This window comes from Zootoca vivipara, chromosome 2, assembly GCF_965207765.1.
Source record: "Zootoca vivipara chromosome 2, rZooViv2.hap1.1, whole genome shotgun sequence".
NCBI lineage: Eukaryota > Metazoa > Chordata > Lepidosauria > Squamata > Lacertidae > Zootoca > Zootoca vivipara.
The window spans coordinates 31,415,858-31,442,514 of NC_142584.1; the positions used below are offsets into that span (position 1 = coordinate 31,415,858).

General features: G+C 44.9%; 1 protein-coding gene across 10 annotated transcripts in view; it reads right to left on the minus strand.

The window, feature by feature from the left end:
• The window catches only part of GGA3 (golgi associated, gamma adaptin ear containing, ARF binding protein 3), a 32,952-nt gene that overhangs the window by 1,290 nt on the left and 5,005 nt on the right, over positions 1-26,657 (minus strand). For 2 of the 10 annotated variants that reach the window (XM_035104436.3, XM_060271849.2), the window contains exons 2-17: positions 23,352-23,436; positions 22,749-22,824; positions 21,291-21,389; positions 19,636-19,759; positions 18,786-18,889; positions 16,275-16,355; positions 14,983-15,120; positions 13,687-13,768; positions 12,981-13,097; positions 9,817-10,095; positions 8,384-8,451; positions 7,051-7,340; positions 5,923-6,185; positions 4,545-4,714; positions 3,986-4,096; positions 531-2,702 (exon numbers count right to left, since the gene is read on the minus strand). In XM_035104436.3, coding sequence (XP_034960327.1) covers positions 2,592-2,702; positions 3,986-4,096; positions 4,545-4,714; positions 5,923-6,185; positions 7,051-7,340; positions 8,384-8,451; positions 9,817-10,095; positions 12,981-13,097; positions 13,687-13,768; positions 14,983-15,120; positions 16,275-16,355; positions 18,786-18,889; positions 19,636-19,759; positions 21,291-21,389; positions 22,749-22,824; positions 23,352-23,436 — 2,198 coding nt within the window. In that variant the 3' untranslated portion in view covers positions 531-2,591. Of the gene's footprint in view, positions 1-530; positions 2,703-3,985; positions 4,097-4,544; positions 4,715-5,922; positions 6,186-7,050; positions 7,341-8,383; positions 8,452-9,816; positions 10,096-12,980; positions 13,098-13,686; positions 13,769-14,982; positions 15,121-16,274; positions 16,356-18,785; positions 18,890-19,635; positions 19,760-21,290; positions 21,390-22,748; positions 22,825-23,351; positions 23,437-24,655; positions 24,792-26,657 lie in introns of those variants that run through there. The other 8 variants (XM_035104437.3, XM_088661540.1, XM_035104438.3 and 5 more) reach the window with 8 other exon arrangements.

Sequence of the window (26,657 nt, forward strand, 5' to 3'; positions counted from 1 at the left end):
ACCCTGGAAGAGGAAATTCCTTTCTCCAGTGAATTCAATGGAAATTGAGCTTTCTGCTTTCCTAGACTTCAACAACTTAAGATTACTTAAGGTAAGTAACCTCCTAAGGTGACCCTAATAATGAACATCCAGATCTAGTCCATTTGATAATCTAAAACCAACCCAAATCTCCATTCATGCAGGATCAAGGAACAAAAATGATTTAGAACTTTCTTACCCAAGAAGCAGCTTTAATTCTAATTTGCAGTTTTCGGCATCCTTGCTTTCACCCTCATTCCACTGAATGAAGCTGTGCAGCTCAGCTTTTAAAATAAGCCACAAAAACTTTCATCCAAGCCTCCATCTCCTAAGCAGCAGCCAACCTGAACTCTGAGCATTATTTAATCACAGAATGCTTCTGCTTAGTTGAAGGATCTGTTTTTATTCTGACTATTGTTCTTAAGAGAAACAATAGTATGTGGTTGAGTCCTAGGAGTTAGGAGGGAGCAGGGAACACCCTACAGTATTAACTGGCAGCAAGGCAGGTGAAGCAGAGTAGAGAAAGCAATTTTATTGAACGTGCAGAAAAACAAGTACTTCCGAGACATATTTACAGTCTTTTGCGTGTTTGGTAGGAAGCTGCAACTTCAGCCTATGAACAAGTAACATTCATAAATAACTTCTGAAGCTTCTAACAGTACATTTCCACACAGTGAGACGACGGGATCTTGCTACTGGGCTTGTACAGCAGGGTTATGGCAGCACTGCTGACACTGAGAAAGCCATTAGGCAGAAAGCAGTTGTGCCCACCCCCCTCCCTCCGGTTTCCTCAGTCAGAGAGAGAGTGACTTGCTCATAGGCAAGCTGTAGCAGTGAAACCTGCTCTCTCTAGATATGCTACGGCAGCTGGGCAGACTCGCTAAGCAAAAACGTGACAGCAGAGAGACTGAAATACAGGAAAGGACCAGATCAAGAGGCAGAAGAAATGCCGCCCTGTTCTCAGCCGCTAAACATAGCGGACGCTGTCCTCCAAGTCTCTCCTTTGTTCATATGGACCATGTCTGTCCCTTTCTGTACAGTTACAAGTCTGTACACAAGGCTGAACCCTCCAAATAACTGCTGAAGCTCTTTACGTTGCAACAGATTAGGTTGCACTGCCCATAAACCCTTAGCCCAGTGAGTACCCAAGCCTTTGTAGGAGACAATTGTTCCATCTCTTCCGTGTTAAGTACAAGGTGTCCAGAAAATTAGAACGGCTGCTTGTAAGACTGGCTCAGCTTTTAAGAAACGTAATTAATTCAGCTTAAGCCAAGTTTCCACCTTCAGATCAGTGTGGCAAGAAGCACTTAAAATTACACCTAGCAATTCTTAGCCTACTTCAGTGTTTAAATTTTTTCTAAACAGCCTTTTTTCTTCATAACCAAGCAAAATGGTTAATTCAGGACAACTATTTTTTGAAAACATATTTCAGATCAAAAATAATTGTAGTAGATCAGAGGAAGTGACTACTAGACCCAAAGCAGTGATACTCACTTTATGGCTTACGTGCCATATGTTGGACTGTTAGTCCGACTGACTCAACACAGGGATCTCCTCCTGGAGACAATTGCACTTAACCACTTAATATTTGGAATGAATAAAATACAGTATAATCAACTCAGCACATGCATTGCCATGGCTTCTGTTTCCCCTTATCCATTGGTCTGGTGTTTTCCTATAGTTCTATGTACAGTGTATATTCCTAACTACTAATACTGCCTTTGAAAAAAGAATCAAGGTCTTAGCTGCAATCGTTTCCTACCTTTGACCCTGATTGACAGATGCACCAAGAGTGGATGTCATCGTTTTTAACGCCCCGCCCCCCCGCAAACGGAGTACAGTTGTTGAATGCTGAGGGGGAACCAACTGTAGAGCCATGTGCACCCAAAATGTAGCAGCTGCCTAGAAAGCGCACATTGCAGAGTCAGCTGGAAGTATAAAATCAAAGGCAGCAGCTTGAGAGCTATGTGTTTTTACGTTCACATGTGGCATGTATAAAACAACACAGCTTGTTCCACCTGTATGAGCTGTGCTGGCTTTTGGGGTAGAATGTTGCCTTACAAAAGAAAATGGGAGTGTCAGGTTATGGCAGAAATCTCCCCTTGTGGACCTTGTGTTTATTACCCAGCAAGCCTGCAGGTGGTCCTAAGTTCTGGCACCAAGGAGGTAAACAAAAAAACTGAGCACAGGAACATCTGTTAGGGCTCTGCCCCAAAGAAATTTACGAAGGCATCATAGCCCTTTGTAGACATCTGGCCAACACTGAGTGTTCCGTTTCTGCTTACGAAGCTCACCAGAATGATCAGATTTCAAGTTTAACAAAGTGGAAGATAGAACCGGATTGGCCAAAGTAAAGAAACCATCCAGGCCTCTACTTCTGGCTTGCCTAGACAAGTTCATGCTCTGTGTTCATGCCCCCGACTGCTTCACCCCAGAGTGCAGGAAACATTCTGGACTAAAGCTACAAGTGGAGTGGACAGGACATGTTAAACAAAGCTCAATATCGCTGCTGGATACCACTTGCGCCCTTTCCAGTTCACATTCATTCCAGTCCCTTTGGGGTCCCCTCTGGGTCATAGGTTTCCCCACTGCTCAACTGGGGGGAACTGATCCACCTCCCCCACTTCTGTGGTGGGCTGGTCTCCTAACACGAAAGTCAGCCGGTACCTCAGCCTCACCTTCTCCTGCAAGGAAGAACGAAACAACATAAAGCTGCAGTCAAGCATAGAATAAAGAGTAGAAAGACCGAGGAGCCTGGAATGAGGTTGGCGCATGTCACAGCGTTATCTGAGCACTAGCAGGGTTGAGCAATAGTTTGTCTGATACTTTATGAACCAGGGCATCAAATTGCTGGAAAAAGAACAATGCACAAATCCTATATCCAGTCCTGTCCAAAGTTGTAAAGCTGAAAAACGTGTTAGGCAGAAGAAAAGCAAGCATGGAACATCCTTTCATATTCCCTAAGTGTGGCAGTAGGAAGAAAAGAAATCTGCTGATACAACGGTATAATACAGAATTGTAGAGAGAGATACAGTAGTACAGTATCTTCCTTGAAATAGCTGTGTTGCACAGCCCATAGTCTGAGAATTAGAGCTATGGCTGTACGTGTAAGATGGAGAGACACATACAGTATAGTACCTCAAAGCCCTGGTCGCTGGCCAAAAAGGATGCTGGACAAAGTGCTGCGTCTGTGCGGAGCTTCTGCACATGCGTGAAGTGCCAATAAGTGCTTTTGTGCATACACAAGCGGCGAACCCGGAAGTAACCAGTTCTGATACTTACGGGTTTGCCGCGGACGTTCGACGGAACAGGCGCTCAACGAGGTGGACGTTCAATGAGGTACCACTGTATGTGTCTCTCCATCTTACAAGTACAGCCGCAGCTCTAATTCTCCGACTATGGACTGTGCAACACAGCTATTTCAAGAAAGATGTACACCAGTCTTTCCCCCTTTGAGAGTCACAAATGAATAGTGACTTTTGCTTGTGCAATGGGACCACCCCCCCTCTCCTGCACACACCCTACACCCCCCAAAATTGGCAAGGGGGGAACCCCCAGAAAAGTACACAGGGGGAAGAGGAGAACTGCCTGCCTGGCAGACTGAAATGCTTTGATGAACTATCACCTTAAGATGTTGAATTCCTCCTTTCAGATCAGTAACATCCTAGATTCTAGATCTTTTATCTTCCAGCAGCAGTTGGCCAGGTGATTATGGTAGCTCACCAGAAGAGCACAAAGGGTATGTAGGCTTCCCCTGTTGTCAATTGGGACTCAAATTTAACTCCCTTGGAACATGGATATCAGAGCAAAGGGGTCTGTCTGCTGCAAGATCACTCTCAACTCTGCTCAAGACGATCATGAGCAGAAACAGAACATTTTATCTAAATGGTCTAATTGTGTAGAAAAATGATGGCAATATCCCTACTCTAAGAAAAGGTGGAGAAATTGTGAATGCAAGTCTTCTCACCTTCCTCGGATTTGCCAGCAACATGACCTGGGTGATAGCAGCTGGTGGCTGGATGGGATTGAATGGAGCTAGCTCTGTCCCCGAAGGTGGCTGCAACTTCACTTTCATGGACTGCGGATTCAAAAGCAAAGGAGAAAATCTTAGAGAGTGGTTGTTTGTGCAGAAATAATAGTCACATTGCATCACTGAACACAAATATATTAAGGGAAGCGGGCGTGTTTACTGAGCACTGACTAAACCATAAAAGCAAATATTTGTCTGGTAGACTTAGCCAGATGGAGACACTAACTGACACCTTAATTCTATCTAAATTCATTACATGGATGCAAGGCCCATGGATTCGATGGAATTTAATGCCATCCAAAGATGCTTAGGACCGAGGCCTAAGACAGTAGCTTGCAACAACTATCCTCGATGGAATCAGCTGGAAAGTAAGTCTGGTCCCAACCGCCTGACCCAGCAGGATTTGCCTGGATCAGAAGCTCTTGATCTCTCCTCCAGCAACAAGAGGATGCTGGTCTCTTCCCCTATTGGTGCTTGAGAATAGCCATCTTGGTACCTTTGGCACTGCTGCTTGTAGCACAATGTTCTTGATAGGAAGGGGCGCTGTGTTTAACATTGAAACCACCACTACCAACACATCGGGCCGCCCAGGGGGGCACTCCTTGGCAAAATGCAGGAGGATGCGCAAACCGTTCTTGTCATAAGCCGTCACAGGAAGAGCGCTGCCTGCAAGGGGGAGAAGGTGCTTGCATGACACAACAATACAAGTGAAATCATGGGAGGGCACAGGGTTATGCTTGGAACACTCGGAGCTGTGTCAAGGTAATCTGCAAAGCCTCTATTCTGAACAAAAGTCATCTCTAAAGTGGATGCTGATGAGGTGGTCCCTAAAAGTAGGTGCAAAAACCTCCAAGTTTCATATATTTCTGTTTGGGGCAGACTTTGCCCCAGAGAGAAACAAGTCCACTCCAGATACATCAGTACCCTCAGTCCTTGAAAGGTCAATTATACACCTCCCTTAGATGTGATCCTTGCTCCAGCCTGGATTGTATTCTGGCAGGAAACGTGGGATATTGCACTGTAATCTAACCCCCACATCCTGCTAGTGCCACTAGAAGAAAGGACGCAACTTGAGGCAAATGTGAAGATGATGTAATGTACTAGGTGAGACCAACACAGCTGGAGGCTCAGAGGCTCCCCATCTCTGCTTGAAGCAAATACTGGCTAACAGTTTTCAAACCTTTCCCTTTCAACCATAAGATCGTTGTCACACTAAAAGCATGATGCTCCTTCTTGAGCAGGGGTCGGCAACCTAAGGCCCACTGGGCACAAGCGGCCTATGGGGGTCGTTTAACCGGCCCATGAGCCGCCCCCGAACCGAGCTACCCACTCGGCGAGTCCCTGTGTGCTGCGCTAAACCGGTGCAGTGCAGTGTGGGGACTTGCTTCCACTGCACTGGAAATCATGTCTGCGCAGACGCCAGAAATCGCAGGCGCGCATGCTCACACGTGCGCGTGATCTGGCCCATGGAGGGATCTCTACTGGAGTGAACCTTGCCGGCCCCAATTCTTGAGGGAGGAGGCCTAACAGGGAGTGGAATGCAGCTGTGCAGAGTTCCCAAACCCCTCTCTCTCTACACTCCCAAAAGACTTCAGGTCAATAGCTTGGGTTTGTAAAAAAATTATTCCTTACTCTCCAAATTATGAAAATGAGGAGGCTTTGATTGATGGATTGATTGATTATACCCACAGGCCTTAGGGCGGCTTACAGAACAAAACAAAACTACAAAATATATAATCAAAATAAAAGCAACAACCCAATAACCCCCCCCCCCAAAAAAAACCACCCAGATTTTAAAAGGGCATGAACTAAATGAACTGAAACACACAATCCATTATCAGGAGTAAGCAATAAAAAATATTTGTGATGCCTACTTGGCTTAATGGACTCCAGTGGGACGTGAACGTTGCCCAAGGAGATCTCTGGTCCTTTCAGAGGACTTCCTTGCTGCTGGAAGGAGGCTGGCTGGAAGAGGGGGCTTCCTGACCCGACAGGGCAGCTGCCTGGGTAGGGAAGTGAAGGGACTCCTGGAGCTGCAATGGGCAGCCCTGAAGCGGATGTCAGAGGTGCAGCAGCAGCAGGCAATGCAACTCCACCAGGGAACACAGAGGCGCCTAGGTTTGCTTGAGCCGAAGGTCTGGAATGGAGCGGAAAACAAATACAGGTTAAAAAAATGCAAAGAAACATACTGAATGTCTCTGGTACCTAGTCTGCATCTACCCCCCACCAGCTCTGTATAAAGCACTTCAAGTGAGCATGTGTTCGCTCCTACAAATAGCAATTGTCCTTTGAAAAGCCATTGTTGCCCACTGTGCCCTGCAGATTGATGGGGCTGAATGAAGAAATAAAAGCGTTCTGCATCAACATGAGGAGACGAGTACCTGCCTGCCAAAATCCCTCTAAGTAAAATCTCCAGCAGCATGGCAGTGAGATGCCACAAATGATGTCCATGTGGGGCAGGTACTTGGCTCAGTCAAAAAGTGTTTGCCGGCCCCACCAGTCAACCGATAGCAAAGCCCTGTGCAAAGTTATCCGCATGGCTATTGGGCCTTTCAGTTCTTTGCCTTGCAAAACCCAGCCATCAGCTCATCAGTTGCTGTTTGTGGACTGTGCCTTTGCTGGCATGGCTGCATTTCAAACACTGCAGGCGAAAGGCAAAGTCATTGTGATCTCAGGTGACCGAGAGGTGGGCAGCCCTGGGGCGTGGGGGGAGATAGTGATCTGGCCAATTGGCCAGATATGGTTCCCTGCTCCTGAGGTTGAAGAAGGGTCCAAATCTTCTACCCCGGGGCAGAAGCATCCCTTCATTCAATCTGCCCTTGATGTACGGCAAAGGCGGAGAATCTGCAGCTCTTCCCATGTTAAGATTATAGGTCCCATCATCCCTGACCATTGGCCATGCTTGCCGGGACCGATGGAAACTGAAGTCCCACCTAACAGCAGGGGAAGAAAATCTGATTCAGAGCAGCAATTATTTCCAAGCAGAAAGGAGAAAATCTTACCCTTTGCTCTCGTCCAGATGTCCTATGGGATCCAGGTTGTGCAGATCACCACTTCCCATAGCAGAGCCCAGGTACCCGGGGGCACCTGGCATTGCATTGGACGGTCCCAGTGGTGCTGCAGCAGAGAATATGAATGGGGCTGAGGTAGGGGCAGGCTGCGGGGCTGTGAATGTGGAGGCAAGAGAGGCTGACGTTCTACCCGTGGGCTGCGACAGGGCAGCGAGAAGAGGTGAGTTACAGGCAACGGAAGCTGGTTTTGGGTTCAAGAAGTCCAGATCGACTGGTTCATTCTGCAACGGAAGAAACAGGTGAAAGCGGTGCTTTGCAATACACTGATAAATGTTTAACTTTCCTCCCACTGAAACAAAATAAAAAAAAATCCTGCCAGTAGCACCTTAGAGACCGACTAAGTTTGTCATTGGGATGAGCTTTCGTGTGCATGCACACTTCTTCAGATACACTCATTTCCTCCCATTGTTATTCTCACTTGTTTATTTTACTATTTTGCAGACCCGCAATGACTGTTAATTCAGAATTTTTTAAAAAACTTAACAATTTAAAATCAGAAAGTCAATAAAAATGTGTCAAGTTAATGCTGGAAACTTAAGCAGATAGAAGGGTCGTTCCTCCATCTGTGGTAGACATGTGAGAAATCTAAAGGCTTTGGGGAAATGAAATGATAGCTGGTGAAGGCAATAAGGTATTAGCGTAACTGGAGGAGGAGTAGTAGTTTGGATTTGATATCCCGCTTTATCACTACCCGAAGGAGTCTCAAAGCGGCTAACAACCTCCTTTCCCTTCCTCCCCCACAACAGACACCCTGTGAGGTGGGTGGGGCTGAGAGACTTCAGAGAAGTGTGACTAGCCCAAGGTCACCCAGCAGCTGCATGTGGAGGAGCGGAGACGCGAACCCGGTTCCCCAGACTACGAGTCTACTGCTCTTAACCACTACACCACACTGGCTCTCACCACACTGGTATAATGCAAGCTTAAAAACGAAAGTCTGTGGGGTGGAGGGCATGCTCTAAAAGGGAGTGAGAACTTAAGGCCAGAAGCAGGACAGATCACAAAAGGCACCACCCCATTTCAGTCTTAGAAAAGCTGTTGAAGGTGTGTGTCGGGGGGGGAAGAGGGAAGCTGATTTCTACCACTGGGAAAGGCAGGCTGGTCTTTATTGCTACATCCCCTCATGACAATACACGCTAGAAAATGAAAGCAACGTTCATCCCGGGACAGATTAACATGCATTACCAATCCTCTGGCTCGCAGGCCTTCAAAAAAGGATAACATCTTGGGACGACAAAATTATTCACACTGACAAAGCGCAAAGTACCTGGAACATGTTCCATTGGCTGCTCTCAGGAGCTTCTTTTGCTGCAGTGGGAGCCGGGTCATTCAGGCCTAAGCACAAAATGACATTTTAGGGAGCAAAAGGAATGGGCAAGCAAAACATTTAAATAAGAGAACACTCCCAGCTGAACAAGCAAAGTTCCCAGAGAACCACATTTAAACTATACAACCGATTGAGATGGGAAAGATCCGAGTGCAAATCCATGCTCCATATGGTCACTTCTGAACTTTGCTCCGTTCTGACTGTACAGGTAAAGGTAAAGGGACCCCTGACCATTAGGTCCAGTCATGACCGACTGTGGTTGCAGCGCTCATCTCGCGTTATTGGCCGAGGGAGCCGGCGTACAGCTTCCAGGTCATGTGGCCAGCATGACAAAGCTGCTTCTGGCGAACCAGAGCAGCTCACGGAAACATTGTTTACCTTCCCGCCGGAGCGGTACCTATTTATCTACTTGCACTTTTACATGCTTTCAAACTGCTAGGTTGGCAGGAGCAGGGACCAAGCAACGGGAGCTCACCCGGTCGCGGGGATTCGAACCACCGACCTTCTGATCAGCAAGCTCTAGGCTCTGTGGTTTAACCCACAGGGCCACCTGTGTCCCCGTTCTGTTCAATCTCTTCTGACTGTAGGAAGATTGAATTTATTATGTAACAAGCCAGTGGTAAGCAAGCTCTGCATTCTATATTCATTCATTCATTCATTCATTCATTCATTCATTCATTCATTCATTCATTCATAGTATCAGCGCTTTTTTAAAAGGAGGTACTCAAGGGCACACAGTACCGGCACCTCTTTTTGTTGTTAAAAAGTGTGGCATTTACTGTAACAACTTCATGGTGAGTACTGGCACCTATTTTTCTAGGGGGGAAAGCACTGCTTAGTACTTAACATGCCTCCTTTCAAGGCAAAGCCCTCCCAAGGCGGCATTCAAAAGATAACTAGGCTTGTACTCTGCTTCCTGAACATAGCAGAGCTAAATCTAGGCAAAATGGTGTCCGGATGTTCCTGCTTTCCCTTCTGGCAGCCTCACCAATAGCAGCTGGCAGCTATAAGGACGGGAGCTCCAAGGTGGAGCTGTAAGGCACTTCTGCAACTTCTCAGATGGTGCTCTTCCTCCTATTCAGTGGTATCTCCAGAACAGGTAAGGTTGGACATGCCACTCTCTGTAGCTCTCAGTAATAATCCAGTCCAGTAAATTCAAGTGGAGAGACTTTTTTTTATTTCTTTCTGGGGAGGTGTTGGTGGGGGGTTCTGAACAACAGACACTCGGCAACAATACCGGCAAACCTGGGTGCAGCAGCTACTTAGCAGCGCCTTCCACCAAAGCCCTTAGGAAAAGGCGAAAAATTGGTACAATTTGAAGAGAAGCCAGAAACCTTCCAACAGCAAGTACACCCAAACCAGACCTGCCTTACCTAAGCATAGCAGTTCCTCATCAAGCAAGGAGATGGAATTGGCCGAGCCAGTCAAGAGAGCGGAAGTGGCTTCTGCCTGGCTCGATGAACGACTCCGGGAGTGACCGATGGCCTGAGGGGGAGGTGGGAGGATGGGGATTTCTGACGAGGCTGGAGCTGGGGTTAATGTCGGTGCTGGGGTCAATGTCATTGGAGGCATCGGTGGCGGTGGCGGAGTACTAGAAATGTCCAGGCCCGCCAAGTCAATCAGCGTACTGATGTTAATGGAAGAATCACTTCCTACAGTGATGGGGAGAGAACATAAAATATGGCAAGGGATGCATACAAACAATATAACAATATAACATATTATCCTGATCAAGGAGGGCAGTGGTGGTGCAAATGCCTAGATGCTGCTGAGAATAGCATCGGTTTTTAAAATTCTCCAGGCTATGTCTCCTGTAGTAAACCTTCAAACATGAGAGTGTGCACACCATTATCCTCAAGATAAAAGGTAAAGGGGCCCCTGACCATCAGGTCCAGTAGTGTCCGACTCTGGGGTTGTGGTGCTCATCTTGCTCTATAGGCCGAGGGAGCCGGCATTTGTCCGCAGACAGCTTCAGGGTCATGTGGCCAGCATGACAAAGCTGCTTCTGGCGAACCAGAGCAGCGCACGGAAACGTCGTTTACCTTCCCGCCGGAGCGGTCCCTATTTATCTACTTGCACTTAGATGTGCTTTTGAACTGCTAGGTAGGCAGGAGCTGGGACCGAGTAACGGGAGCTCACCCCGTTGCTGGGATTCGAACCACCGACCTTCTGATCAGCAAGCCCTAGACACTGTGGTTTAACCCACAGTGCCACCTGGGTCCCTCAAGATACCCAGGTCCTAATAAGTGGCCACTTTTGTCCAAATTTCTTAACCGGCACCCTCACAGTGTTCAAGTAGACACAATGGGCAACACCCAATGATGTCCAACTCCTTCCTTAACAGAAATCCACTCGTACAATGGGGTGTCAGATTCTTGCTCTCCAGAGTAGATTTTGGGGGCAGAGGGAGAAGCTAGAAGCCTCATTGTGTTGAGTGGCCATCTCACCCAAGGAGCCAGGTTTCGTTTCTGAAAAACTGCTGTACTAGGGCAGGATGTATTATGAGTTATTTATGTAGCTAAAGGTAAAGGACACTTGGATGGTTAGTCCAGGACTCTACCCAAAGCGGGTTACAATTTGTTTTTTTTTTAAAAAAAGAAAGGACACTAAAGAGACAACAAAGGAAGGGGAGGGACATGGAAGCAGGGGGAACACACTCAGACTTTATTACGTAAAGTACGCCTCTCTGTGTAAAAAAGAAACACTCTTCCCCTAATTTTATTAAGACGTTCAAAACAAACTTTTGGCTGCACTCAGCTCTTTCCATTGATAGTATAAAGTGAGAGCTCTTGGCCATTTCCTGGGCAATTTCTTCTCTCTATCTCAAAGAAAATTATTAATTGATAATTAACGGTGCATATTCTGATGTAGATCAACAGTGCCACCTGGGATTCTTACCCCCTACAGTTAACCCTAAATGGTGAGCTATTCTCCTGCATTGTCTGTGAATATATAGGCTCCACTTAAGCCCTTCTAAACAATGGCCTGACTGGTCTGAACTGGCCAGGCCTTTTGTAATGTAAGTTCAGAGTAGTTGGCAATTTTCTGGTTAGCCAAAGAGATTGCTGACATTAGAGATGGGGCTTATTTTTCAGCTGGAGCCAAACAATGATCCCCATTAGAAAGGAGGCAGCTTTTACCTGGCTCAGATTCCCATGTGAGCGTTTACTCTCAGTCTTTGTCTTCCTGGAAACCTGATCAGGAATGCAAAGATGCTCCCTCTTAGAACCTCTCAGCTAATCAATGTTTGTTACCAACAACTAAACACCAACTTACCATCACTTGTAGCTTTCTGCATGTAATTTCCTTCTGACCTCACTGTTCACAACCCACCCACCCCGGAAAAAACCCCATATGTTTATACACTCATTTCATGAATCTTCAATGGGGATTTAGTGCAGAGGGGGAGGGGGGCTCTTTCAGTGAGCCCCTTTGAAGGTGCACTTTCATGGACAGAATGTTTTTGAAGTGGCTCACCTTGAGCCTCGCTTTGTCTGTTTTGCAGGTGCAGTTTGAATCCAAAACAGGCCTGCAAATAAACTTCAAAGGGGCTTGCTGTTAACTGCTGATCAGCTGGCATCATAATGATGTCAGGTGACTGACAGCTGGGCAACCATGCCCACCTGTCAAAGTTGGCCTGCAGAGGGTGGAAGTCAGGATCCAACTCCCTGCCCCTGTTGTAAGTCAATGGTTTCACTCTGGAATCCTCTTGAAGCTCCTTTGATCAAGAAAGGCCACTTGACAGTCACGAACAAAAGGTCCTCGAAAACCGAAATGTTCTCCCTCTCCCCTCTCAATATTTGCCCTTTCTGGTGCCAGTTTTGTATCCACTTTTTCTTTTGCATAGAAGCCTCTTCAGACATATATATATAGGTACATAGAAAACATTTTACCTATGCCCATAAATCATTTCTGGGTATTCATGCAAGAACATGGGCCAGGACTCAAAGCAGTCCTTTGCCAAATGTATGTGTGATGGCTAGCACACTTTGTGTCAGTGTTAATCTCGGAAGCAGACCTGTGGAGCTCCTATATGAAAAAAACCACTTTCATGGCAGCTGGCCCTGTACAGATGGATCTCAAAGGAGCAAATCATATCCAAGCTCAGATATCCTGATTCCACCCCCACCCACTGCTTCAAAGCACACTGTATATATCATACAAGCAGATCGAAGCATCTTAGAATTGCCATTTCTCTAGGATAGCCGTGTCTTGTCTAAAATAGCACGATCAGATAGTTGTAAGAAGACACCAGCGTCCTTTTTGGAGGGTTTTCCAAGAACGGTTAAAGACAATGGTGTAGCCATTGAACTGGGGCTAAAAGTCTCTGCTAAATTCTTCACCTTGGGATTTTATTAGGGTGAGCAGCAATCTAGAAAGGAAGAGTTGTTATTTGTAAAAAGACTTAACAATTTAGAACAAAGGACTAGGAAGTACTTATGTATTACAAGTGACATATAATTTTAAGATTATACAAAAGCTGGAAACATGATATTTCACAGAAGGCTTGGTGCTGCTCCTTAAAAATATGACTCACCCTCTGTTGGAGGCAGCCCAGGAATATCCACTTCGCCATTGACGACTTGCCCCTCAATAATTCTTTTATAGGAATTTATTACGCGTGATAAGTTGTCACTAGCCTGCAGGATGTCGCCTGTAACGGAGACATAAACAGTAAACTACCAACTTCATCTTCAGCAATGCTTTCTCAAGCTAGGAACGGGACCAGCTCATTTGATTTAATTCATTTCCACGACAAAGAAATCCACCCACCCCAACAGCACTGCCTTTGTAGGTGCTGCGGTTATATGCTTTTCTGGCTTTCGCCACATCCATTTCTGCTATCAGTATTTAGGATTTATGTACATGAAGGAAGATTTGGTGGTTGCGGAAGGGCCATAGCTTTGTGGCAGAGCCCTGGCATTCCATGCAGTAGATCTCTGGTTCAATTCTTGGCATCTCTAGGTATGTCAGAGAGAGACTCCTGCCTGAAACCTTGAAGAGCTGCTGCCAGCCAGTGTAGACAATGTTGATATAGATGGACCAGTAGTCTGACTCTGTATAAGGGCAGCTTCCTATGAAATATATCTGATATTCTAAGCCACACCACTGACTTATCTATGTGGATTATAGATTATTTTCAGCTGACATTATAGGTAAAATCCAGGCTTTTAACCACCTGTTAAGACAAAAGCATGTCCAGGTCTACCTCCGGTTCTACAAAGAATAACTTATTGTTTTACCCAGAGTGCTGTCATTATCCTCCGTCTCGCTGGCCAGTTTGAATAGCGTCCGCCTCTTGGTTTCACATCTGTCAAAGAGCTCCTGGGGGGGGGGGAGGTGAGAGATAGGAGCCAATAAGTCAAAATGGACATGTGCAAGCCTTTGTACTGAAACCTCATTTACTTATGCATAAAAGCCCAAGGCATCACCACTGCAAAGGCTTGACACAAGATTTCGATACAATATTGGTGGTCCAAGATGTGGACACTTGCACTAACAGAAAAATTGATGCAGAGCCATTGAGTCATAGGGGGTGAAAGCAAAAGAGACATATTTGCCAACACTTTTGAACTTATGTAGCGGGTCAGAGAGGTGCTGTACAGACACCGCTCACTCAGAAGAACTTCTAATTGGCATTATTACTGAGACACCTTCTCTCCCGAATTGCTTCTGGTGCCTGAAGAGCAGTTGGTATTACCCGAGTGTAAACGACTGCCTCTGGCTGTTCCTCTTTCATGTTGGCGATAGATGTGCACTGTATTGTTATAGTTATGCATTTTGGGTTGTTTCTGTTTTTAATGCAATTAACATACCCCAATGTTGTATATCTGGAAAAAGACTTCTTGAAAATAACCAGTAATCATTAAAAGTCTTGTTTGTTTTCCTCGATTGCCTTCTCCTTAGCTGAGTGATGCTGTCAGTTTGCATTTCTTAGGGCAGAAAGTATTGATCTGATGTGTAGAGATCTTTCTTATTCTAATTCATTCAAGAGGTTTCTGGAAGCTTCTCTGTATGGAAGAAGCTTCATGATTGTTTGGGTGATAGAGAAGCTGAGTACAGCTGGCTTGAACTGGTTCGTTTATCTTTTCCAATTAACGTCATGTTGACTATAAATACAGGCCAGACGGAGCCTGGGTTTTACTTTTTCTTTCACTCTCCTTTGTTCTGGTATCCTGTTCTGTATGCTATAGTGTTAAGGTTTAGTCTTATTATACGTTTTTGTAAATTTTAGTTTAAGTGCTGCAACTCAATTTTTATGGACTGTGCCAATCCTGAATGTACTGGATTTGTGACCATTATATGCTCATTTGCCTTCAGTAGAAGTAAAGCTTTGCTGGATGAAGTACAATTGCCTCTGGTCTATTGTTTGGAAACTCTGCTACGTGTTTAAGTATTTTTTTTCCTCCCCAGAAGAAACTGGGGCAACAGATGCCTGCACCTTTATAGCTGGGCTATATATTGGAAGATGGAAGTCAAAAGAAAATCAGAGGGTAACAAGCAACTCAAGGTTTTACTAGCAGAGAACTCACGCTCACCTTCATCAGCTCTTTGTCAGCCTCCGAAGAGTCTTCTTTGCTGTAGTGAACCAGCATCTCATTCAACAGCTTCACATTGTTGTTCACCTCCTCCAACGTGTGCATGCGCTTTGTGACTTTCTGTATGCGGGCCTCATCCTTCAGGTTTTAAAGCAAAAGAGGTAATATAAGTCTCTCCTTTGTTCTCCCGCTACTGTCCAGGACAAGTTGGCTTGAAGAATCCAGAAGTCTGGTTACTTATCACCAGGGGTTACAGAATTCTGTCTACAGAGCCCCTACCTCCTGCTATCAAAATAGTTCTGAAGTTTTGACTTCCCGGGATACATTTGCAAAACAGGCAACTCTCAATCCATAGTAATAAGACCCCACCCCACCCCTTTATTCAGTGGGATTTATTCCTAGGTACGTTTGCACAAAATTAGGTAAAATGGTAGGAGCAGAATTATATATTGAACTAGAGGGGGAAAGGGATACATAGATCATGGGGAGAAACAGGAAGCCATGCGAAATGAAGCAAGGATGACCAAACGAGCAGGAGAACAAGGCTCTTGTAACTGGAATCGCTGCCTAGAAGAGGGGAGTTTTGGCAGGTGCAACTCACTTTGCAGGAGTGAGAAAAGGTACACTTGCCCACATTATCTCTTCCAGGCAGCCATTCAAGGCACAGGTGCTCTTGTCCTTCTTTGCACCTGGTCTCCGCAAGAGAAGCCTGTTAACCCTGAACAACCAGACAGCTCCTTGCCCCTTGTGCTCCCTGCGCCTTTCAAAAATGCTGCACGTCTATTTTCAAAGTGTTTCTTTGGAAAAAATGCAAAAGGCCAACGTAAGATCAGAGGAAATCAGAGACAGGAACGCCACACCCAGCGAAGACAAGGGCAGCATATGGCACTAGGGGAAAAAGGGAACTTCTGTCCTTGCAATTTGTACCCCAAACCCCATCCTAAGCACGGCTGAGTTAGGCATGCCTAAGCCCACCAATTTCAATGGATGGAAGCACACTTAGCTTTGCACAGAGTAGGGCTGTGACTGGGAGGATGAGCAGGAAGGCCTAGGCATCAGCAGCTATCAAAAACCCCAAGGAAATCCAGGCAAAGTGGGGCTATAAATCACTGAGCGGCTTTTCTAAGTTTACTCTGCAGCATCAAACCTGGGTAAGAACTTGGTTTTGCTCAGGAAGGAAACCAGGGCATTGCTTACACAGATATTCAGATTCTAAAATGCTTAAAATTACAAAAACAAGCCCCAAACAATTATCACCCCTACAGATATGTTGATTAAGTGCTCAGTCTCACCTCTTTCACCATAGATTTAATAAGCTTGTTTGCCTCTTGCAAATCATCTGGATTTTTGCTTTTTAACAGTTTAGCTAAAAGCTGCAAAAAGGGAAAAAAACTTTTAGGAAAAGTGTTTTAGGAGTGACAGGACTTTTCCTGGTTTTGTAGATTCTCAGTCGAGGAACTGATACCTTATGCTTGCATTAGCCAGGTTCTGGTTTGTCTTTGAAGCATCCAACCTTTGGCACTCTGATCATGAACACATTACAACGGAAGCAAGAAACGTGGATGCTATTGGAACGTACACCATGTTAATTTGCTCAGGCTAGTTGTTTCAGTGCTCTGATAGAGGAAGCTGACAGCAGTTCATCACCAGCTACTTCAGAATCAGTACCGGATTGTCACTGATCTCCCCCAACCTCAGCATGGTTGGTGCAGAGGCACTCTATGACAACTACAGCTAGGGATGAGGTTCATTTAGCAAGAGGAGTAAGACAAGAAAGTACACTTTAAATTACTCGTCTCAGCTTTAGAGTGTCCATTTGACACCCACTTCTATTCCATCCTCTCTGCAGACAGCAGCAGTCTACAGCAATAGTCCTTCTGGGTTGCATCCAATACTATGCATGCAGAGTTCCCCTTCCTCTCCCCACACATCCTCAAAGTCTGCTCTAGAGGGTCTGTGGGGAGCTGCAGGGGAGAGGAGAAGAGAGGAAAGTTCCACTGTGCAAGCAGAAAGTCTGTTGCAATAGCCAAACAACAGCGCTGGAGAAGACCCTCAATGTGCAGAAGTACTGGAATCTGCATCATGTTCAAGAGCATAAGCCGTGACTTGGAAGCCTCGGATTCAAATCCCTGTTCAGGCCTAAACTCACTGAGTGATCTAGGTGAGTCACTACTGAGAGTATAAGTTCTTAGGTTTCGCTCCAGTGAGGTGGCAACGGTAATCAGAAAGGGACCGGAGTCAGACCAAAAATAAAATTGGAAAGATTTATTTAAACCAAAAGGCATAGAAATGATAAAACTATATAAACTCAGCAATAACTAGAGTTTGAAAATGTATAAATGGAATACAAGAGCAGTATATAAATGGAAAAAGAATATTAACCAAACAGCCACCAATTAAGCATGCACATTACTAAATCCTAAATTGCATCTTTCTAAAACTTCCACCAGTCCAAACGAGTTAAAAGATTACTAAATTCCCAGCCTTAAATTAGTTTAACTCCTCTTTCTCTCTCTCATCTGCAAATGGGCATAATAAGACTGGTTTACTTAGAGGAGTGTTGTGTGGATGACAGGGAAAATGAAAATGAAGCTCTTATGTCCTTAGGGAAAGTACTGTACAAATACCATTATTATTATTATTATTATTATTATTATTATTATTATTATTATTATTATTATATCTCATCATCCTCTCCTGTTCACATACATACACAACATGTCTTACATTTTCTTCAGTGAAGTCATGCAGGGCTTTCCCAGACTTCATTTCTGCTTCATTTCCCCCCCCCCAATAGTTTAAGGACCATAACATGCTCTTGCCCTCTCTCTTTCAGCAAACAGTAAAGAGAAATTTAAATGAAGCTAATCATAGAATTAGGGACGCGGGTGGCGCTGTGAGTTAAACCACTGAGCCTAGGGCTTGCCGATCAGAAGGTCGGCGGTTCGAATCCCTGCGTCGAATCCCTGCGATGGGGTGAGCTCCCATTGCTTGGTCCCAGCTCCTGCCAACCTAGCAGTTTCAAAGTGCAAGTAGATAAATAGGTACCGCTCCAAGCGGGAAGGTAAACGGCGTTTCCATGTGCTGCTCTGGTTCGCCAGAAGCGGCTTTGTCATGCTGGCCACATGACCTGGAAGCTGTACGCCGGCTCCCTCGGCCAATAATGCGAGATGAGCGCCGCAACCCCAGAGTCAGTCACGACTGGACCTAATAGTCAGGGGTCCCTTTACCTTTACCTTAATCATAGAATTGTAGAGTTGGAAGGGACCCCTAGGGTCATGGCTGGCTAAAGTCAGGCAAGTATTCCCAAGAGATTGACTCATGTGCTACTCTAGACAGGCAGAAGAGGCGAGCCTCCTCCGCCCTCAACACAAAGAGACAACAAGGAGTTAAAACACATTTTGTAAGATACAAAAGCATTTGTGAAAACTTCAAAAACGTTAAGCTGTTGTGCTAAAACACTCACGAGAAATAAGAACTACCTACCCAAAACATTTAAACCTTTGACATTTTTTTTAAACTATAGAAAATTAGATTGAGGGGTAGTGGTGGTTTAGATCAGGCACCTCCAAACTTCGGCCCTCCAGATGTTTTGGACTACAATTCCCATCTTCCCCGACCACTGGTCCTGTTAGCTAGGGATCATGGGAGTTGTAGGCCAAAACATCTGGAGGGCCGCAGTTTGGGGATGCCTGGTTTAGATCTTTATACAGTATCTGCTCTCCTTTGTCAAGCACTAGAAGATACCTCAGCTGTTGCTAAATTCTAAGAATTACAGTTCTAATTTTTGCAGTTAGCTTTACCTTGGATTTCTCTTCATCATCAAACACAGGGTTTTTGGGACGAGCTGGAGGGGAGGGGATTAGGGTACTCTCTGCAGGAATTACAGGGTCAGACAGAACAATGCCTGAATGCAGAAAGGAAGAAAAACATTGTCACTCTTTACAGGAAAGCTCTCTGGGTTTGCTTGTTCACTGCCAGTTGCCTGCACACAAAAAACCCCAGCAAGCTCTATCGTATTAAAGACATCTTAATGCATTGAACTAGGGTCTGCTACCTGCAAATGGTGCTCCTAATGCACTGCTATCTCAGGTGGTTGGTAAAAGGCTACAGTGCCTTTTACAATTAGCAGACAAGAACCAGACGCTGTTCCGAGTCTCGTTCCTACTGACTGCCAGTATGCAGCTCTCCTGCAGGCTATGATGGACTTTTCTGTCTGCAGCTGAACTCCTGTAATTCACTTTGGGATGTCTTTAAGACTTGCTCCCTCTCATGATCTTGTAAGCCCATGTTTCTGCCCTTGAGCGTGTGAGCTTGCCCTGGATTCTCTTACTTGCCTGATACTTCCTGATTATCATGTGACCTCCAACAAAACATTAGGAGTGAGGAACAAAGAAATAAGCAGCTGGTGCATGGGTTGGAAATCAATGGTAACAAAATAGGCAGCCCGGGCCATAACTTTCACAGCACTGAACCCTACAGCACAGCCAAGATTCTGCAATGGGCGGGATAAGACAGCATGACTCTTGATCAAACTGGTTCACTGTCTAGGTGTGAAGAAGCTACTACCTCTGAGGTCACAAAATTATAAAGTGCCGTCAAACAGCAGCTCCAGGAGTATATGAAAGGCTGAAGAAGGAAATTGTTTCCCACCTTGTCTTTTCAGCATGTAGTAGGCGTCTTTGATTTTGGACTCGTCTGGCAGAGCCACCGTCCAGCTGTACAACAGCTCAATTATTTTGCTTTTGACCTTCTCTGATACTCTGTCTCCCAGGTACTGCAAGAATAGCCAAAAGGTGAAAGATAAAAGAACCTACTTTGAACCATTAGGTATATGAGTTGTGGGGCAAACAATCCTTCAAGAACAGTTTCTGTGTCTGAGAGATACAGGCTGTGTATATATAATATTTTATTCTACGGTCCATGGAAACTGAGTACTTGTTTCTTTTCTCTATGTAGTCCACATGTGATTCAGATCTGCTGCATATTTTTTTTGCCCCTGAAAAGCTCTTCTTGGGAAATTTGGTCTTGATCTGAACATACATCTTGATTTTGCAATACCCTACAATGTGTCCATTTAAAAACAGATGAAAACGGATGTAGGCAGTCCCACCAAGGCAGGGAGATTGTATTTACATTGTGGGAGAGCATATACCAAAATTGCAATCACCACTTCTTACCTGGGGCAGGGCAAGGAGAAGATGGTGTGAATAACCTAATAAAAGGGAGGGTTTTTTGAAATGTGTATGAAGTAACCACACCCAAACTTGTGGACAGTAGATTTTAGAATCAATCTAGACTGAAAGTGTCATGTTGAGGACAAGCACGAATGATTCCAGACTGAGTAAAACTGCACTATTTGTGCTACGAACAGGTTAGTATGTACATAGCCACAGTCTCAGTCAGAAATGATTGTTGTTTGTTTGTTCGTCAGTAAGTTGAAGATGCTGTTAATTACACCAAAAAATGCAGTCCCAGCAAAAGAAGAATGGCTACAAAAACTTATGGCAAAACTTACTGGAAAAATGAGAAATCAAGATAACAATTTTTTTTATAAAAGGAGGGAAATGGTTTATTGAATATTTACAAATAAACTGTAAGCAGATAAGAACATAGGCAGGATTGTTGTAATAATCTGATGTTTTATAAGAGTATATATTTAAAGAAGATGAATAAATGAGCAAATGAAGTTAATTTGGATATGCAGAAAATATTAAAGATAAATTTAAGGAACTGCAGAAAGAGGGGGAAGGAAGTTGAGTTTTGAAATGTTAAAATGATTGTTAAATTATCGAAATGTATAGAATTGAAAATCATAAATAAAGTAATAATAAAAAGTACATCAAAAATGCTTTCCAAGAATCTCTTCAGGGAATGTGGGGGCTCTGAGATGAAAAAGCATACATTTTGGTGTTTTATTTACATCCATCCAAATCAGACTTACTATGTGTATCAGTATCTGAATGCAGATGATTCATGTCTGTTCAGAAGTATCAAAGAGTTGAACTAGAATTACTCCCAGATCAGACAGCACAGATTTGTAGCCCAGCATTTTTTGTTAATTTGAACTATTTTGGGGTTAATTCCTCTCTGTACAACACCCATGTCTATTTAAACATGTTGGACATTGTCCCCCAGCTCTTGAAATAAGTGGTCCAGAGAGTGAGGAACATTCTGAAGTATGCAAATGTTATTTATTTACTGACAGCTCAGCTGATTCCAGTGGAATCTGATGCACAACAAAATGTTTTATGGATTTAAGCAAGTGAGACACATAAACAAGTGTAGGAAAAGCAAACCATACTAACCTTGGGAGACACAACTTTAATTAACTCATTTAAAAAACGAAACTTCCCTACTTCGTTGTGAAATCTTTGCCCACAATTCTTCATGCAAGCTTCCAGCACCTGCAATCAAGTAAAATGCACATATACACACAAGATAGATCTAAGTTTCAGGATGGGCCTATCTGAATGGAGATCCCTAAAATTTGTCACAGGTTACCTATGAAACCTTCAAACATTACTTATGCTTGGCATAAGGTAAGACTCCCCCTGGAAACCAACCTAAGTCCCCTGGTGATTTTCTTCTGGTTACTTAAATATTGGACTGTGCACTTAAACAGAACCTGACTGCTTTTTACAGAAACATTGTACAGTCGTACCTCGCAAGACGAAATTAATTCGTTCCGCGAGTAGCTTCGTATTGCGAAAATTTCATCTTGCGAAGCGTGGTTTCCCATAGGAATGCATTGAAATTTAATTAATGCGTTCCTATGGGCAAAAAAAAAAGCCGCTGCCCTCCAGGGTTCCTGCAGGTCCGTCCCCGCAGCGCACTCGCTTCCCCTCCCCCCAGCTCACCTCGGGAGCCGGAGCTCTTTCCCGCCAACTCACCCGAGCCCAGGAGCAGCCACAGCAGCCACATTGCCCCCAAGCGCCACGGCCGCTTTAAGGCTCTTCCGCTCCATGGCTGTTTTAAGGCGGCCGAGAGGGGAAGAGAAGCCTGTCCACCTCCCTCACAGCCCTGGCGCTCACCGGCATTATCTCTGGCGCCACTGCTGAGGCCCAAGCTGAGATTCTGCTCTGAGGGAAAGGGACGAAGCAGGCGCGCGGCGGTGAGAAGGCACAGACGAGGCCTGCTGCCGGCTGCGCTGCCCTCCCGGGCCAGCCTTCTTCAGGGGGCTCCTTTTCTCCTCAGTTGTTGCAGCGGCGGCTTCCCTTCCCATCGCGAGGCTACTTCATCTTGCGAAGCATGGCCATAGACAACTTCGTTTTGCAAGACGCCTTGCACAACGCAAAACACTGTTGTATTGCGAGTCTTTCATTGCACGAGGCATTCGTCTTGCGAGGTACCACTGTACAGTCGTACCTCAGAAGTCGAATGAAATCCGTTCCGGAAGTCTGTTCAACTTCCAAAACATTTGGAAACCAAGGCACGGCTTCCAATTGGCTGCAGGAAGCTCCTGCAGCCAATCGGAAGCTGCAGAACCCGTTTTGGGAGTTCGGGTTCCAAACCGGAACACTCACTTCCGGGTTTGCGGAGTTCAAGAGCCAAAACGTTCAACTCACAAGGCATTTGACTTCCGAGGTATGACTTACAGAGAAGATAATTAGAATTGTCACTGTGCCAGTTGGCCCTTACAACTGGATGTCATGTCTGCATAGCAGACTACCTGTGCAGACCCCAACAGACACTGGTGTAAATCATGCTGTCTGAATACACAGACAGTGGACAGAATTTATAAAGCAGAATTAAAGAACACTTACAGTCAAGGCCTGGACTGCTTCCCATTCCTGCGGTGACTGGATTTTATGAGCCAGCAATCTCACAGCTATCTGTGGACTGAAATAATTACTTATTTACTTGCTTGCTTGCTTGCTTAGTTAGTTAGTTAGTTAGTTAGTTAGTTAGTTAGTTAGTTAGTTAGTTAGTTAGTTAGTTGTGCTGTCTGTGTAGATGATGCTTTATAAAGAAGGAGAGGACAGAAGGGTTCATACCTCAAGAAGATTACAATATAGAAATTGACACAAAGGAAACAACGAAGGCAGGGATAGGAAACACAGGCAGAGGTAAACAGGTGAAAAACTGTGATTCAGATGACATAGGCTTCACTTTTGCAGCTTAAATACATAAGCTGCAGTCACATTTTTCAACATTTTATCTGCAAGCATACCCTGGGGGGGGGGGAAACACCTTTAACTTCCAGATTTTAGGAGGGGCCCTCCTGTGAAACAAAATTGTCTACATAAAGTATTGGCTGCCTGTCCCTATATAACACTTTCACATTAAATTAATCATCAAAGCACCCGTGCTTATTTAAAATTACTTCTACAAAACCTTGCAATGCGGTTTGAATTCTGGACACACACCCTTCAAGTTCTTTGTTGATCTGATCGCAGAAGCCAATGATGTACTCCCAGTCTTCTTGCCTATTCAGGGGATTGGTGGCTTTATCTGGTGAATAGAAACACAAGCTTGTTAATCCAAGATGCACACAAAAGGCGTCCTGTTCCTTCAGGACAGGGTAGCGCTTGAGAATTAGTACACTCTGCCACCTTCTTCTCATTCACTCTGAGAAATTAAAACCTTTCCTGCTGAGAAACTGCACACTCCTTGACTTCAGCACATGTCAGATCAGTCAAAATTTGAGTATCAAATGCTACAAGTTATGAAACCAGCAGAAAAATAGTGTGAAGAACATATTACAAAGCTGAGTTCTAGAAAGCGAAGTAAACAGCCATGCATCGTTCCCCTATTTGCCATTTTGCTCCACATTTTGCCAATTTATCGCATAACGAACTGGCAAATCCGCATTCAATTTTACTCCACTGAAAAGCCCACACAGACTGAGCAAGGAAGTCATGAAAAACCTAAAAGCATCTGACACAATTTGTAACATTCCAGGGATCAAAAGTATACAGTCTGTAACTGTATAAAGTACTTATCAAGGGTGCAATCTAGGCAAAGTGAGACACTTTTGTCCCACTGATTCCAATGGAATTGCAAAAGCATTGCAGGGTACATGGCAGTTCCGACTAGAGCACATCCACACCTTCCATTGCCTATGGAAAGTTATTTCCACAAGAAATAAACCATTTCACCTGACACCTGAGAGAAGAGAATTAAAGCAATGCTAGCTTCTGCATGTCTTTTTCTGCTTAGAAGGGTTTTTGAAGCAGGTTACCTCCCGATTGCCCTTTAAAGTATTTTGCAGAGATCTCGCCTATGAAAATACCTCTGACATTTCAGTGTGGGACATATTCAACACCTGGGACCTGAATGTTCAGTGGTGCTCACATTTTCTGTCTTCAAAGAACCCTTTTCCACATTAGCTCATCTGCCAAGAAACACCCGTGTACCTGCTATGGCAGTTGTTCATGTGGCTGAGGTTTGGAGAGCATGTTCTAGTCTCACACTCAGTTTGCATGGGGGACTGTTGCCCTGCCTGGATTGAGAATGTGCCCTAGAACAGCGGCTCCCTAACTCCCCCCAAAATCACCTGGAAATGAGTCCTGTCAGCAGAAGCCCTGCACAACAACTTTTGTCTGTGCAGCAGGACTTTCTCCCCTTCTTTCTCCTCACATCCATACTCCCCGAACTTGAGCTGGGGGTTAGTGTTGGTAGAACCCCGCCCCCCCCAAAAAAAACCAGTGTGCGGGGAAAAGAGGAGTACCGGTAATTGTTCCATCCAGCATGCTGAAGCACTGTTGAATTCTTCCCAGTGGGTTTTCTGCCAGTTGTTTAGGAATTGTAATGCACTGCCCATGTGCTGTCTCTTAAGTTTATTCCCCTCTTTCTGGCTACTTCCTTCCTTCCCATATATCGACTCTCCGCTCCTTTCAAGTGCCTTGTCAACCCCACTTTCCCCACAAAAGCCAATGGCAGAACCAACTAATCCTGGTTTTGCCCCCATTCTCCACCCTGCTAAGTTCTTACAAGGGCAACACTGAGACAAAGAAGGAAGAAGCTGACAGCTTGGGCCACTCCTATAAATAAGAAGGCAGGCAGGTGGGAGCTGGCCAAGGGCATATTGATATTGGTGGGGTTGTGCCCCATTCAGCCTCCACCAGTTTCTACCCTTGCTTTGTAGTGGGTACGGTTGTAATAGTGTTGTACTCAAAGGCTTTCACATTTCTCATTGTAAGCAAGAGCCGCCATTTATCACACCAAGCCCCGCTTCTCAGATGTTTCTTCCCCTTTCCCCCAGCTATGAAAGCAGCAGATTGCAGAACATGCAAGGTATCACGACAGATTTGCATTTCATGTTTCATCTGCTCCAGGTAATTCAGCTCAGAGACTCTGCACTGTGCTACCTTCCGCAGAGACACCCGGTTTAACCTGATTTCTATAGCAAAACTGACCAGGGCAAAATGTGAAAGAAATGCTGTTCATTCTAGGGCAGCGCCATATGTGTCGCCACAAAGGCAGCATATACAAGCCGAAGATGATTAACTAGCAAGAACAAAGAACAAAGAGTACAATGAACCAAATTGTTTGGGACATCTTCACTAGGCATGCAAATGCAAGCGCAGAGGGAGGGCTGACTTCATTCTTACATGCTCTGTTTTCTTTTATTGGGATCCCCATGATCCACTAACATCTTTTACATTTACAAAGCGAGAGGGCACATTTGGGAACCCTTCACAGTCAAGGTTCTAATCTATGTAAAGCATGGGTAGGCAAACTAAGGCCCAGGGGCCGGATCCGGCTCAATCGCCTTCTAAATCCGGCCCACGGACGGTCCAGGAATCAGCGTGTTTGTACATGAGTAGAATGTGTCCTTTTATTTAAAATGCATCCCTGGGTTATTTGCGGGGCATAGGAATCCGTTCATTTTTAATTTATTTTTCAAAATATGGTCCGCGTCCACCCCCACAAGGTCTGAGGGACAGTGGACCGGCCCCCTGCTGAAAAAGTTTGCTGACCCCTGGTGTAAAGGATTCATAAATAGTCAGTCTTACGAACACAAGTAGCACCTTGAGGGATCAGACCACAAACCCTAGGCTTTCTCTCCCACATGTACACAAAAAAGCAAAACCTCTGCAGGAAATTCTCTGTATAGTACAATTGTATCTTATGTGGGGGTTCAATTCCAGGGGTTCCATGTGTATTCGAAAATCGCGTACGTCCAAAAACATTTGGGTCTCATGGCTGTTAGATGCCTATAGGTGCAAATAATGTAGGAATATGTTTTAACATTTGAGAAACAAGGGGGCCAGATTATGACCTCACTTCCTTACTATAATAGTCCCCAAATGGACAAAGTTTTATACTGCCACAGCCAAAATAATAAGTACAGCAGGCTTCATCTCAAGAGACCGAACTTGGCCTGTTCCATTCTCGGGCTAGAGCACCAGCAACCTAGAGGATGGTACCGATACTTCGTAATTAACAAATAAATAATTCTGCCACAGTGCAACCCCAGGACATTTGTTGTCAAAACATCTGGATCACATCTTGTAGCAGATCAACACAGCACTGCTCATAAAACTTATTTCCACTCCCCTAAACCGAAACATTGTATATTCCCTATAAACTAAGGGTGGCTATCCATTCAAACACCGAAACTTCAGGAAACAGAGAATCTTTGCTAGTAAGCAGCCTCATATATTTCTATCCTCTGTAGGTTTGTTACATGCTCTTTATGACCCCCGCACTCAGAGTTCTAGGGGAAC